The sequence below is a fragment of the Megalobrama amblycephala genome, linkage group LG24 (genome assembly GCF_018812025.1).
Source record: "Megalobrama amblycephala isolate DHTTF-2021 linkage group LG24, ASM1881202v1, whole genome shotgun sequence".
NCBI classification, from domain to species: Eukaryota; Metazoa; Chordata; class Actinopteri; order Cypriniformes; family Xenocyprididae; genus Megalobrama; species Megalobrama amblycephala.
In genome coordinates this window covers 6,510,673-6,526,988 of record NC_063067.1, presented here as the reverse complement: position 1 = coordinate 6,526,988, position 16,316 = coordinate 6,510,673, and the positions used below count along the sequence as shown (strand labels likewise).

The 16,316-nt window shown below is 38.1% G+C and overlaps 1 protein-coding gene across 1 annotated transcript in view; it reads right to left on the bottom strand.

Moving 5' to 3' along the window:
- Nucleotides 1-16,316, bottom strand: part of tut4 (terminal uridylyl transferase 4) — a 30,086-nt gene continuing 13,770 nt past the window's right edge. The window contains exons 16-30 of the mRNA XM_048179110.1: nt 16,063-16,166; nt 15,729-15,786; nt 15,521-15,624; nt 13,849-13,938; nt 12,866-12,979; nt 12,631-12,708; nt 12,294-12,471; nt 8,779-8,826; nt 8,580-8,662; nt 8,347-8,462; nt 8,099-8,253; nt 5,546-5,649; nt 4,055-4,613; nt 1,046-1,198; nt 1-558 (exon numbers count right to left, since the gene is read on the bottom strand). Of these exons, the coding sequence (XP_048035067.1) occupies nt 476-558; nt 1,046-1,198; nt 4,055-4,613; nt 5,546-5,649; nt 8,099-8,253; nt 8,347-8,462; nt 8,580-8,662; nt 8,779-8,826; nt 12,294-12,471; nt 12,631-12,708; nt 12,866-12,979; nt 13,849-13,938; nt 15,521-15,624; nt 15,729-15,786; nt 16,063-16,166 (2,027 nt within the window). The 3' untranslated portion in view covers nt 1-475. The remainder of the gene's footprint in view (nt 559-1,045; nt 1,199-4,054; nt 4,614-5,545; nt 5,650-8,098; nt 8,254-8,346; nt 8,463-8,579; nt 8,663-8,778; nt 8,827-12,293; nt 12,472-12,630; nt 12,709-12,865; nt 12,980-13,848; nt 13,939-15,520; nt 15,625-15,728; nt 15,787-16,062; nt 16,167-16,316) is intronic.

Below are 16,316 nucleotides of genomic sequence, written 5' to 3'. Positions count from 1 at the left end.
TTGGTTTGCTTTTTCTTTATTTATTTTTTTGGTCTTTTCTTGATTTTTTTTTTCTGCTCTTTTTTTGTCTGTTTTTTTTTTTGGTTTGCTATAGGGAAGATTTTGGCACTACATAATTGTCTTATTGGGTTGTTATGTTTGTTTTTCCTATCTAAAGCCTTTGTCCTTATGCAAGCAAAATAGGAATACGGCTAATAAAAATAAAGTGAATACATTTTAAATCCTTATTTTACACATAAAATAAAAACACTTTTTTGGACCCCTCCAAAAATAGGGGTATTAAAATATTTGACATTTTGTATCACAAATCAATGTGATGATACACACAGAGAAATAAAAGGAAAATAAAACATAAAAACTGTACAAAAACGATAAAATCCATTTTAAAAAGTTTCCAAATGACCAAATGATGCAAAGTTAGTCTTTTTTCTATAAGGACCTTGGGCATTGGTTTACAAAGTAAAGTGTCTTTTCTTCATTTCTTCTGCTGAATGTAGTTGAGATTGCCATGCCGGCCGTGTTGAATAAGCGGGTAATGTTGATTTGCCACCACAGAACCTGCAAGAGGGGCAGAAATGGGTGGTTACAAGCAGACACTTTTCCTGAGGAATATTCAGAGTTAACTTCATGTCTATGGAATACATCTGTTGTATACACCAAATCACAAGAACAGCAATGTCATGAAAACATGTCCAGGTCATAATCACAAATAAGTTAAATAAATACTATTCTACATAAAGAGAATGAAGCTAACTTTTGCCAATATTAAAGTCACCATGATATCAAAATGGACAATTCTCTTTTTTTATGGAATATTGCAGTATTTATTATATATGATTTATTTGTGAACATTATTTTTTATTCTTTAATCAGAATAAAAAACAAAATAAAACAAACCAAAATGAACCAAAACAAAACAAGATTCATGAAACACGACAGTAGTGGAAAATTTCATGGTTACTTTGGACATAAAATACAGATAATATGGATAAATATTTGAATGTTTTATCTTCAACATGTCCCACAAACAGAAGAGAACTGGTACCTTGTGAGATGAAGGGTTTGTTGGGCTGCTGCAGGTAGGGTGGCAGACGGTAGGGCATGAAGGATGGAGACAGGGAATATGGAGCAGCACCGCCGTGCTCCCAGGATCGAGAGCCCGGACTCACACCTCCAAACTGAGATGGGAAATTAGGATCTGAGATGGAGAGAGAGAGGGAGAACCATGAACAAATGTCTCTGTAATAGAGTTTAACAATTATGAGATCTTATGTTGTTTTTTTAGCTCTGTCACTCAACCATAATGAAACCACAAGCTTTCATTGCCACCTTCTTTATTTAAACTAGTTTTAAACTAGTAATAGCTTGATCTGTTTGTAAGTAATATACATCATTATGCCATAAAATGTGCCTTGAATACAAGGAAATGCTTGGAAATCAAAGGTTTCATTAGACTGTGATTTCAGAGCGTTACAGGTTTTTACTCTGAGTCCAGTGAAGCTAGTTTCCATCTAACAGATGTGGAGTCGCCCGTGCACCCGATACACCTGTGAGACTTACCTGAGCTCACAAATACCATCTGCTCTCAACAAACAGACACCAAACTTATGTCACTGATTCATCAAATCATAGCTAATATATATAGAAATCTCTGAAGACAACAATATACTGTTGCAAATAGTGTAGAGATTGTGATTTTATCATTCTAGATTTGACGCATTAACTGTCCTATCTGTCTATTTTGCGGAAATATTACCCTGACATTTCACCTAGTCATTTCATTTTGATGACATATTAGAAAAACTAAATTTACAATCATTATAATTTTTATATTTTATAAATACTGTGACAACAGAATTAACGTTTCCACTTTTATAACGATTGTAACGATTTATAAATCAAGGGAACGAAATAGCAAATCGTCGGAACGAAATAGTGAATTGTGCGCACGATTGAGCAAATCAAGGGAACGAAATAGCAAATTGCGTGCACGATTTAGCGTATCGAGGGAACGAAATAGCAAATCGTTCACACAATTTAACGTATTGAGGGAACGAAATAGCAAATCTTGCACACCATTTAGCGAATCGAGTGAACGAAATAGCAAATCTTGCACAAGACAGCGAATCGAGGGAACGAAATAGCAAATCTTGCGCTCACGATTTAGCGAATCGAGGGAACGAAAAAGCAAATCGCATGCACGATTTAGCGTATCGAGGGAACGAAATAGCAAATTGCGCACACGATTTAGTATATCAAGGGAATGCAATAGCTAATCTTGTACACGATTTAACGAATCGAGGGAATGCAATAGCTAATCTTGCACACGATTTAGCGAATTGAGGGAACGAAATGGAAAATTGCGTGCACAATTTAACGTATCAAGGGAACGAAATAGCAAATTGTGCGCACAATTTAACGTATCGAGGGAATGCAATAGCTAATCTTGCACACGATTTAGTGAATCGAGGGAACGAAATAGCAAATTGCGCGCACAATTTAGTGTATCGAGGGAACGAAAGAGCAAATTGCGTGCATGATTTAGCATATCGAGGGAACGAAATAGCAAATTGCGTGCACGATTTAATGTATCGAGGGAATGCAATAGCTAATCTTGCACACGATTTAGCAAATCGAGGGAACGAAATAGCAAATTGCGCGCACAATTTAGCGTATCGAGGGAACAAAATAGCAAATTGCATGCACGATTTAACATATCAAAGGAATGCAATAGCTAATCTTGCACATGAAATAGCAAATTGCACGAACGAAATAGCAAATTGCACGCACGATTTAGCGAATCGAGGGAATGCAATAGCTAATCTTGCACACGATTTAGCAAATCGAGGGAACGAAATAGCAAATTGGGTGCACGATTTAGTGTATCAAGGGAACAATAAAGCAAATTGCGCTCACGATTTAACGAATCGAGGGAATGCAATAGCAAATTGCATGCACGATTTAGCGAATCGAAGGAATGCAACAGCTAATCTTGCACACGATTTAGCGTATTGAGGGAACGAAATAGCAAATTGCATGCATGATTTAACGAATCGAGGGAATGCAATAGCTAATCTTGCACACGATTTAGCAAATCGAGGGAACGCAATAGCAAATTGGGTGCACAATTTAGTGTATCAAGGGAACAATAAAGCAAATTGCGCTCACGATTTAACGAATCGAGGGAACGAAATAGCAAATCTTGCACACGATTTAGCAAATCGAGGGAACGAAATAGCAAATTGCGCTCACGATTTAACGTATTGAGGGAACGAAATAGCAAATTGCATGCATGATTTAGCGAATTGAAGGAATGCAACAGCTAATCTTGCACACGATTTAGCAAATCGAGGGAACGAAATAGCAAATTGCACGCGCGATTTAGCGAATCGAGGGAATGAAATAGCAAATTGGGTGCATGATTTAGTGTATCCAGGGAACAAAATAGCAAATTGCACTCACGATTTAGCGTATTGAGGGAACGAAATAGCAAATTACATGCACGATTTAGCGAATCGAAGGAATGCAACAGCTAATCTTGCACACGATTTAGCAAATCGAGGGAACGAAATAGCAAATTGCGCACACGATTTAGCAAATCAACGAAATAGTAAATTGTGCACACTCATGTGTGGGACTCCATACTTAACTAAATAGCTTTCTAAAAATATACACAAACTTAACAGAAATTATTCTGATAAGAATGTTTTCCAACATGATGGAAATATTAAAGTGCTTAAAGCTTATTTTATCATCAGGCACTAATTTGCAGACTCTCATTAAGCTAATTAATCACTTGCAGACTCTCATTAACCACTTGCTTAAGCAGCAATGGAGGCCAAACAGATCAGAGAGAAATTTCAAAAAGGAGAATTAAAAACAAAAAAGGAAGTTAAGAAACGTACCGTGTGGGAGCGTTTAACAAATAGTTAACCAGGATGAATCAAGAGCTGGGTATGTGATATGTAACGGCTGTGAAGCGCTGTATGTACATGACAATAAAATAAATACATTTGTGCTGCCGACACATACTGTGAGAACCACGTGTGTGTACCTGTCTTGTTTACTGTGCCATTTCCCACCAGTGGCCCCGGATTGAGATGGTGATTGTGCCAGGGGTGCCCCCTTTCTCTGCCCAGGCCGCCCACTCCACCAGCCACCCGCCCCGCCGACGGCTGAGCAAAGATGATGCTGGGGTCATTCAGGTTCATGGGGGCGGGATTCACAGCCTGCCCGCCTCCGTTTCCACCGCCACCTCGGACGGCAAACTTCAGGCCCGGAGAGGACGGGTGGCCGGAGGCGTTGGGCGCCCCGGAGCCCTGGATGAGAGGGCCGTGGATGGGCCAGGAGGGCGAGGTCAGGGGCGGCTGCTGGGGGTGGGCGGGCAGAAGGCCCAGTGCAGAGAGCCCAGCGTGGTACTGGCCCGGGTGGGAGTGAGGGAAGCTGAAGATGGGAAGTTGGACCTGGGGAACCTGCTGCTGCGGTTGGGAGGGTTTGGACAGGGTGGAGGAGGTAGAGGATGCAGAGGAAGGCTTGCTGTTCTGGGGAGAGACGGAGGCCTGGCTGTACGGAGACGGCTGAGGGGAGTACGGAGGAGTCTGACGCGTATCAGACTAGATGGAAACAGACAGAGAAACAGATTCAAGGGTCAGTTCACATAAAAACGATAATGAAAGAATGAAAATAAATGTTCTGTTGTTGGGTGATATTAAATATTTGTTATACATTTACATTCTATTAATTAAGTATAACAAATCTAAATAAATATAAAAAATAAATTAAAGAATTATATCCTATAACATAATTTATTTAGTAAGAATGACTACAAAATAATTAGATTAATTAATTACAATTATAAATAAATAATATAGTATAAATACAAGGAAACATAAATTTTTTAAAAGTATGTAAGTGGATTAAGCATTTTAAATCTGGGTATCAATCATGACGTTTGTATCAGTGCTCTGTGTTTTTTTTCTTGTTCTGTTCCAGTGAAGTCCTGATAAAAACCCTTGAAGGGAAAATATACCGCCTCTTTTTTATCTAATTGTGCGTGCAGTGGTTGTTTATTATTATTAGAGGCATGTGACCACAGACTCCAGGAGAAGAGCATGACTCATCTGTGATCCTTGCCAGAGTTTCTTACATATATAGAACAAAGCGTGTCACAGATAATGTCTTTAAATAATCTCATTCAGGTAAAGAAGAGAATGTTTGGACGTTGCTGAAGTTATCTGCACTGTTAACCTGTCAGAACCTGCGGAAATGACTGATTATCTATATGACTATCAGTACTACTGTTTCTGTATCGTAAGTTTCAGTAAACTCTCTCTAGCTTTGACTCCTGGTCTTCATTGAGTATATTGGTCTCTTTATGTGGTCTAACTGTAATTACTCTACAGTATTATGGTTCAATCGACTGGCAAAAGAAATTCATTTCAGAGAACACAATGAAATACTGAGAAATACTGACTATTGCTGAAAGGCTAGTTTTAAAAAAATGACCTCTCAGCCATAGCTGCCAGTAAAGGGTTTTGTTTCTTACACATTCAGAAGGCTGCCTGTTTCGGCCGACCCGCTCCTGGACCGAACCACCTTGAGGAATGGGGATGGACTGAGAGCTCGCCATGGCCCGGACCATGTGAGGTACTGGAAATAAACCGGAGTAATCACAGTCAAACACTTTTATATGCTGCCCCCTATAGGTCACACATCATACCAAGACACTGCATCATAAAATCAGCAATGATGATACAATATAAAACTACTGACTAGAAAAGTCTTTGCAAAAAGTATAAAATTAATACATATTGTTTTGTCTATTTTTCCAATAATTTTGTATATTTTTATTTATGAATATTTATTTTTTTATTTATTTGATATATTCATGAACTATAGTAGTTAGTTTATTAATAGTGAAAGGTAATTATTGAAAATAATTAGATTAATTAATGATTAATTATAAATTACAAATATATAAATAAATATAAATATAAAAAATATTTTTACTGTATTTTAGTGCATTGCACATTTTAAATTTACTTGGAAAAACATGACAGAATAAGATAAAACAAAATAAAATGTTAAACATAAGATACATTTAAAATTAATATCTTAATTTTTTATTAAATATATTCATGAAATATAGTGTATACAGTGTATATAAGTATAAATCTATTTTTTAGTAATTTTCACAAAATAAAAAATATGATGACCCATAGTGTATATATAATATAATATAATATAATATAATATAATATAATATATAAAAATGAGATTTACTCATATTGTACAGGTGCTGGTCATATAATTAGAATATCGTGAAAAAGTTTTTATTGTAAATTATTTTTAAAAATGAAACTTTCATATATTCTAGATTCCCTACATGTAAAGTAAAACATTTCAAAAAAAATTTGTATTATTTTTTTATTTTTTTTATTTTGATGATTAGAGCGTACAGCTCATGAAAGTCCAAAATCCAGTATCACAAAATATTAGAATATTTCCTAAGATCAATCAAAAAATGGATTTTCAAAACAGAAAAGTTCAAGTTCTTTAAAGTATGTTCATTTGTACACTCAATACTTGGTCGGCATCACATATTACAGCAAATGACTTGCTCCTAGCACAAATTACAGCATCAGTGAAGTGTGGCATGGAAGTGATCAGCCTGTGGCACTGCTGAGGCACTATTGAGCCTTCAGATCATCTGTATATTGTTGGATCGACTGTTTCTCATCTTTCTCTTGAAAATATCCCATAGATTCAGGTCAGGCATGTTGGCTGGCCAATAAAGCACAGTAATATCATGGTCAGCAAACCACTTGGAAGTGGTTTTTGCACTGTGGGCAGGTGCTAAAGTCCTGCTGGAAAAGGAAATCAGCATCTCCATAAAGCCTGTCAGCAGATGGAAGCATAAAGTGCTCCAAAATCTCCTGGAAGATGGCTGCATTGACTTTGCTCTTGATAAAACACAATGGACCAACACCAGCAGACGTCACGCCCCCCAAATCATTACTAACTTCAGAAACTTCACACTAGACTTCAGGCAGCTTGGATTCTGTGCCTCTCCAGTCTTCCTTCAGACTCTGGGACCATGATTTCAACATGAAATGCAAAATTTACTTTTATCTGAAAAGAGGACTTTCGACCACTGTTCACTGTCCAGTTCTTTTTCTCCTTAGCCCAGGTAAGATGCTTCTGACGTTGTTTCTGTTTCAGAAGTGGCTTGGTAGTCCTTTTCCTGAAGATGTCTGAGTGTGGTGACTCTTGATGCGCTGACTCCGGCTTCATTTGACTCATTGTGAAGCTCTCCCAAGTGTTTGAATCGGCTTTACTTGACAGTATTCTCAAGCTTGCGGTCCTCCCTGTTGCTTGTGCACCTTTGCCTACCCAATTTCTTCCTTCTAGTCAACTTTGCATTTAATATGCTTTGATACATCACTCTGTAAACAGCCACCACATTCAGTAATGACCATCTGTGACTTACTCTCTTTGTGGAGGCTGTCAATGATTGTCTCCTGGACCATTGTCAAGTCAGCAGTCTTCCCCATTAGTGTGGTTTCAAAGAACAAGAGATACCCGGAATTTATACTGTAGGGATGGTCATTTAATGAAACTCAAATGTAAATATTCTAATATTTTGAGATACTGGATTTTGGACTTAAATAAATATATACTATATTTTTTCTTTAAAAAAAACAACTTTTAGTTTAGTATATAATATAATTATATGTGAAAATTACTAGAAATAATTAGATTTATTAATTATACTGTAAATAGAAATATAGTATATATAGAAATAAATATATACTAAAATTTCTCTTTATTTAGTTAAATGTAATTAAAATAATTTGAGAATATATAAATTAAAAATATTTTAAAAATAAAATACAAATATAAAATTAATATTTACCTATTTATCACATTATTCTATATTTTTATTTATTTATTATAAATATTTCTTATATTTTTATTAAATATATTCATTAACTGATTGGGCTTATGAAAATGCTCTAGAGAGGCTTAATTAATTAATGAACAAATAAGCAAACAGAAATAATTATTTTCAAATTAAATAAATAAAGTTCATCTGTACCGGGTCCGGGTGCTCCTCTCTGACGGAGGTGTTTGTAATCAGGACAGTCTCTCCTCACGTGACCCATATCGCCACACTGAAAACAGCGTCTTTCTCTGGGTTCCCTGTCCTCCTCCCTGATCTCATCCTCTCGCTCGTTCTCCTTTTTCTTCATTCTGAAAGCAAAAAAGACCAGCTAAGCACATTGCATCCCAATGCATTACTGCTTTCAAAAGTAATATTTTCTGCAGCATATGTAAACAGTGCACCTGCGCCTCTTTGGGCAGTCCTTCATATAGTGACCGATCTTCCCACAGATCCGACAGCAGCGGTCATTAGGAGCCAATTCACCGTCTGTCAGCACCTTTGAGTCAAAGAAGTAATCCTGAAAGAGAAAAAAAGACAGTCTGACCGTGTACAGAATGAGGCATACGCATCAGAGACATGAAATGAAGGTTAAGGCGCTCTGTCCGGACTAAAGAGCCGTTTTAATGGGACTCACGGGCTCGGTTCCAGGCTGAGGGTAAAATGGGGTGCCAAACAGCTTCCTGCCATTGATGAAGGCCTTCATGATGAAGTTAGTCACTGTGTAGAGAGGGCAGAGAGAACGAGTTGGACACAATACAACCGTATATTTACTACAACTGCACTTCAGAGCAGAAAAAAAGCTGAACGGTGTGGAACACGATAGTTTTGCTTACTTTTGCGAGAGACACCAGCCCCGAGATTGTGATTCAAGTCAAAGGGATCTGTCCAAAATACATATGTGAAAACAGAACATATAACATTTAACCTTAACAGGGGTCACGTTACATGTCTTGTTTAAATGAAATATTGCAAAAAAATCAGAACTCAAAATAAAAGTGCCACATTCAGAGATGATGCCGCAACTTTGGCAAATATACAGCATTAAAAATATTTTAAAAATATATCTATGATTGATAGATAAATATAGATAGGTATGGATCCATCCACCTATGCTTCTATCCTTCCATCCTTGCATCCTTCCATCCACCTATCCACCTATCCATCTATCCATCCACCCACCCATCCATCTATCCTTCCATCCATTCATCCATCTATCCATCCACCCTTCCATCCATCCATCCACCCACCCATCCACACAGCCATCCATGCACCCATCCCATCCCATCCATCCATCCATCCATCCATCCATCCATCTATCCATCTATCCATCCATCCATGCACCCACCTATCCATCCATCCATCCATCCATGCACCCACCTATCCATCCATCCATCCATCCATCCATCTATCCTTCCATCCATTCATCCATCTATCCATCCACGTACCCATCCACCTATCCATCCACCCACCCTTCATTCCATCCATCCATGCACCCATCCCATCCCATCCATCCACGCACCCATCCCATCCATCCATGCACCCATCCCATCCATCCATGCACCCACCCATCCATCCATCCATCCATCCATCCATCCCATCCACGCACCCACCTATCCATCCATCCATCCATCCCATCCATCCACACACCCACATATCCATCCATCCATCCATCCATGCACCCACCTATCCATCCATCCATCCATCCCATCCATCCACGCACCCATCCATCTATCCTTCCATCCATCCATCCATCCATCCATCTATCCTTCCATCCATCCATCCATCCATGCACCCATCCATCTATCCTTCCATCCATCCATCCATCCATCCATGCACCCATTCCATCCCATCCATCCATCCATGCACCCATCCATCTATCCTTCCATCCATTCATCCATCTATCCATCCACCCCCCATCCTTCCATCCACCCTTCCATCCATCCATCCATCCATCCATCCACGTACCCACCCACCCTTCAATCCATCCATGCACCCATCCCATCCCATCCCATCCAATCCATCCACGCACCCATCCCATCCAACCATGCACCCACCCATCCATCCATTCATCCCATCCATCCCATCCACGCACCCACCTATCCATCCATCCATCCATCCATCCATGCACCCATCCCATCCCATCCCATCCATCCACGCACCCACCTATCCATCCATCCATGCACCCATCCCATCCCATCCATCCATCCATGCACCCACCTATCCATCCATCCATCCCATCCACGCACCCACCTATCCATCCATCTATCCATCCATCCATCCATCCCATCCATCCACACACCCACCCACCCATCCATCCATCCATCCATCCATCCATGCACCCACCTATCCACCCATCCATCCACCCATCCATCTATCCTTCCATCCATTCATCCATCTATCCATCCACCCCCCATCCTTCCATCCATCCATCCATCCATCCATCCACGTACCCACCCACCCTTCAATCCATCCATCCACCCATCCATCCATGCACCCATCCCATCCATCCACGCACCCATCCCATCCATCCATGCACCCACCCATCCATCCATCCATCCCATCCACGCACCCACCTATCCATCCATCCATCCATGCACCCACCCATCCATCCATCCATCCATCCATCCATCCATGCACCCATCCCATCCCATCCCATCCATCCATGCATGCACCCATCCATCTATCCTTCCATCCATTCATCCATCTATCCATCCACCCCCCATCCTTCCATCCACCCTTCCATCCATCCATCCATCCACGTACCCACCCACCCTTCAATCCATCCATCCACCCATCCATCCATGCACCCATCCCATCCCATCCATCCACGCACCCACCCATCCATCCATCCCATCCACGCACCCACCTATTAGGGCTGCACGATTAATCGCATGAGATTGTCATGCGTGTCTCGTCAGTAAAGCCGGTTCTGTGATTAGCGGTAAATGTCCATCACCTGCTTTCAAATGGAGCGGCACTTAATATACAGAGCCGTAGTTCGCGGACAAGCTACGCAATATCGCGTTCATAATCGCAGATGAATCGCCTTCGATTATGAACGTGATATTGCGTAGCTTGTCCGTGAACTACGGCTCTGTATATTAAGTGCCGCTCCATTTGAAAGCAGGTGATGGAAATTTACCACTAATCACAGAACCGGCTTTACTGACGAGACACGCATGACAATCTCATGCGATTAATCTTGCAGCCCTACCACCTATCCATCCATGCACCCACCCATCCATCCATGCACCCACCCATCCATCCATCCATGCACCCATCCCATCCCATCCCATCCCATCCCATCCATCCATCCATCCATCCACGCACCCACCTATCCATCCATCCATGCACCCACCTATCCATCCATGCACCCATCCCATCCCATCCCATCCCATCCCTCCATCCATCCATCCATCCATCCATCCACGCAGCCATCCCATCCATCCATCCATCCACGCACCCACCTATCCATCCATCCATCCATCCATCCATGCACCCACCTATCCATCCATCCATCCCATCCATCCACGCACCCACCCATCCATCCATCCATCCATCCATCCATCCATCCATCCATCCATCCATCCCATCCACACACCCACCTATCCATCCATCCATCCATCCACACACCCACCCACCCATCCCATCCCATCCCATCCCATCCCATCCATCCATGCACCCATCCCATCCATCCATGCACCCACCTATCCATCCATCCATCCATCCATCCATCCACCCATCCACCCATCCCATCCCATCCCATCCCATCCATCCATCCATCCATCCATCCATCCATCCATCCATCCATCCATCCATGCACCCATCCCATCCCATCCCATCCATCCATCCATCCATCCATCCACCCACCTATCCATCCATCCATCCATCCATCCATTTTTCTTTGTATTTAATGAAAAGTAATTACTAATAATAATGAAATTACTTATTAAAAATTAGAATTAATATTAATTATAAATAAATAATATAAACATATATATATTTTATTGTTATTTTTCTTTGTGTATTTAGTGACAATTGTTAAAAATAATATATATTTATTAATTTTAATATTATTAAATGTTATATATTTAATAAAATATAATGTTTAATTAATTAATTAATTAATTAATTAATTAATTAGTAAATTATAAATAATATAAATATAAATTACAAAACTGTATTTTTACTGTATTTTAGTACATTAAACATATCTACTTGAAAACTATGGATGGAATAACTATTATATATTCATAAAAATTATTCTAATATCCAAATTTCTACAATATTAGGATATAATATCATAAAAACATGCAAATGCTTTGAGTGCCGACAATGAGTTCCAAACCTTCGATTGCGATGCATTTGGACGTCCACTGTTTCTCGAAGGTGGTGAGGCGCTTGCGCTGTCGGATGGAGATGACATGCTCTTTAAAATCAAACTCTTCAGTGTAGAAGCGCAGCAGGCCGAGCCACAGCTCCCCGACCGACTCCTTATTCTGATGGAGCTCCGGGAGACGTCGCCGCTGGACATGCAAAACACACATTAATTCATGCCTTTTGAGTGCACTTCAAAATGCACCGGGCTGCATAATTTGTTTACACAGTATCCAAGTGAATAAATACCAAATGAAACACAAACAAACATGCATGATCAGAAACAATCTCAAACCATTCCTGCTCACCAGCTCATCAAGGTCATCGAAGAAGAACGCGTTCCAGCCGTCCACCATCCTCTGAGGAACAATGTTCCCATCAAATATCTGCAGGAGAAACAGGACTCAAGCTGAACAGAACGATTCTAGTTACAGAGATATTTCTTAGCAACACAATCTTTTATTCACTTACAAAAAAAGCTGTTATTATGGATTTTTAAACGTTGAGTAATAGTCCCACTAATGTTAATGGTACTAATGTTACCTCTTGTAACACAGGGATGACTGGTGGTTGTCTCTGTTGTAGGAAATACAGCACCATGAGGATGTAAGCATAGGAGGAGAGACTCCCTCTGGAGGCATCGCCAATGTCACAGCGCTGACAAACACACATTCACACAGGTTTTCTAGTGTGCATGTATTCAATACTGTAGTATTCAGTATTTCCTATGCAATGACACTTAATGAAGAGAGCAGTGATATGCTACATTTAATTTAAAAATATTTTAAACAATTTTCTTAATCTTTATCTTTATTAAATATACATAGCTGTATGACCTCTTATTAATTGAGAAACTACAATTAATTTGAGGCCATAAAACTACGTATAATTAATAATAATAACTTAGCAGCTTCACTCTTTGCTTCAGAAGTATGCTAAAAGATGGTATGATCTCTTAATGTTATGTCTCTTCTGCTCACCAAAGCTGTATTTATTTGATCAAAAATTACAGTAGAAACTGTAATATAGTGAAATATTATTGCAACTTTATTTGAATATATTTGATGATCCTTTAGAAATCATTCTAATATGCTGATTTAGTGCTCAAGAATCATTTCTGATTATTATCAATGTTGAAAACGTTTTTTAAAGATTATTTAATTAATATAAAGTTGAATATAACATTATAAATGTATCTTATTTTTCATCAATTTAATGCATGCTTTCTGAATAATTTCTTTCAAAGAAAATCAAACATTTGAACACTAGTGCTCAATTTATATTTGTCTAGAATAAGCATAAGCATAAGTTCAGGTTTTTCTGGTTGTGATTATGTAATACTCCAAAATAATTTCCATGTTATTTTTTTAAGTGCTCATGTGCATGTGCCTTTTGCACTAATGTGATTGGCAGCTGTCTGAATTCACATGTTTGAATACATAGGGAATAGCTTACGCTGCTATCTGCATTCTGCACATTAGATTTCTGATTATGATGACAACAGCAGCAGGGATATCTGGTCTTACCTTGGCAAATACTTTCATAGTGTAGCCCAGATACTGCACACGAGGGTCTATAGCAGCATATGTGGCCAGCATCCGGGTGTTGTGTTGGGCCTGACACACAAAACAGGAAATTAACAAAAATAAATAAATAAATAAAAAACTAAATGATAATAACACCTATATTTCATATATAGACACACAACATGACGTAACTAGGGCTGTTGACAAAATATCAGGGCAAAATGCTCCTGTATGCGTGTCTCATATTTATATAATATGATATAGTTCAGCAATATCACGCGAGTAACGAGTAACTGTTTTTGTACCGAACAGCACAAGTGCAAATTTGATATTGGTTTTATACAACAGTTCAATAAATAAGTTAATATTCAGTTGTATTTTAGACACATTATTATCTGTTTTTCTCAAAGAAAATATTACCTATAAAGAAAAAAAAACATATTCCATGTTAATAAAAAAAAAAAAAAAATACATTAAAGGTATAGTTGACCCAAAAATGAAAATTCTGTCATCATTTACTCACCCTAATGGCCTCATGACCGTTGTTTACGTGTAATAAATTCTATATTGAATCAAATATATTTCTATTTAAAGTTACTTTTTGTAATGTATATTTGATGCTTTTCTCATTTAACGAAATAATGACTTTAAATTATCTTTTGGGGGTAATTTCTGTAATTATCTGTCTAATTAATGTGCAATTAATTAGATTAATTAATAGCCACATCATGTAATTAATTAGATTAAAAATTGTAATCGCTTGACAGCCCTAAACATAATATATAACATAACGTAACAAATAACATAACGTATCGTAAATAACAACATATAACGTACTGTATCTTAACGTAACATAACTTAACATATAACATAGCGCATCGTAACATATAATGTATCGATTGTAATGTAACATAACATAACAATGTATTGTAATGTAACATAACATATAACAATGTATCGTATCGCAATGTAACGCAACATAACGTATCGTAACATAACAACATAACGTATCGTAACATAACATAACATAACGTATCGTAATGTAACATAACATAACGTAACAATGTATCGGATTGTAACATAACATAACATAACATAATGTATCGTAACATAACATAACGTATCATAACATAACGTATCGTAACATAATGTATCGTAACATAACAATGTATCGGATCGAAACGTAACATATCATATCATATCGTAACATAGTGTAACATAACATAAAGTATTGTATAACGTAATGTAACATAACAGCGTATCGTAACGTAACATAACGTATCGTAATGTATCAGATTGTAATATAACAATTAACGTAACGTATCGTATTTTAACAAAATATAACATATCTTAATGTAACATATAACGGATCGGATCGTAATGTAACATATAGCATAACGTATCATATCCTAACGTATCATATCCTAACATAACATAACCTATCATAAAGTATCATAATGTAACAACAGGTAACATAACATATAACATAACATATCGTAACAACATATAACATAACTTATCGTATCGTAACAACATATCGTATCATAATGTAACGAAACATAACATAACATAACATAACATAACATAACATAACATAACATAACATAACATAACATAACACATCGTAACATAACATATAACGTATCGTATGGTAACGTAACATGAGTCTCACCAGTGTGTTGTAGAGGCTGATGTCTCCCTCCAGTCCGCTCTGCCTGTGTTCAAACTTCACTATAGGCACTTTAGCAGTTGTGATAGGCAAGATATTCCTTAGACCTGAACCACACACACAAATGAATCAGTCAGCACTGAATTATCATCTCAAACTGACTTTATTAATTTTGACATACTGAGTTTTAGAAAAGAAATCCGTCACACACCTGTGTGTTTCTTCAGCACCTTTGCTAAACCCTCTATGATCTCCTTACAGTTCAGTTTCTGTAAAAAGGACAAGAAAGCAAGACTGATTAAACATTAAGAGAGTTGATAATTGGGTAAATAATGTTTTGAAGGACTATAACACAAACTGATCCCCTTTTGAATGCTTATAAACAAGAAGTACAATTTAAACTAAGTGAAATCAGAAATCGGCACAACACACATTATAAAGGATAGCAACCTCGTTCAGAACTTTTGAAACTTGTCATAGTATAAAATAAAAAAATGAAATAAAAAAATAAGGTGTTTCTTTTGCAGGGGCAACAGTATTTATACCTCAGCGGTGTCATGACCCTCCAGTGTCATACAGATGTCCAGGTCACTGTCACGAAAGCCAAAGCCGTTCTTAGAAGAACCAAACAGACAGAGCTGGGCCTTATCTGAACAGACAAACAGAATCAAAATAAATTTTCATCATTATTTTATTTTATTTTGCGACAATAGCAAATGGGAACACAAAAATGATATTTGCATTAGGCTCCTTTTCACCACTATATAAGTTTACACAATTATGACAACTTCTGTTTCTG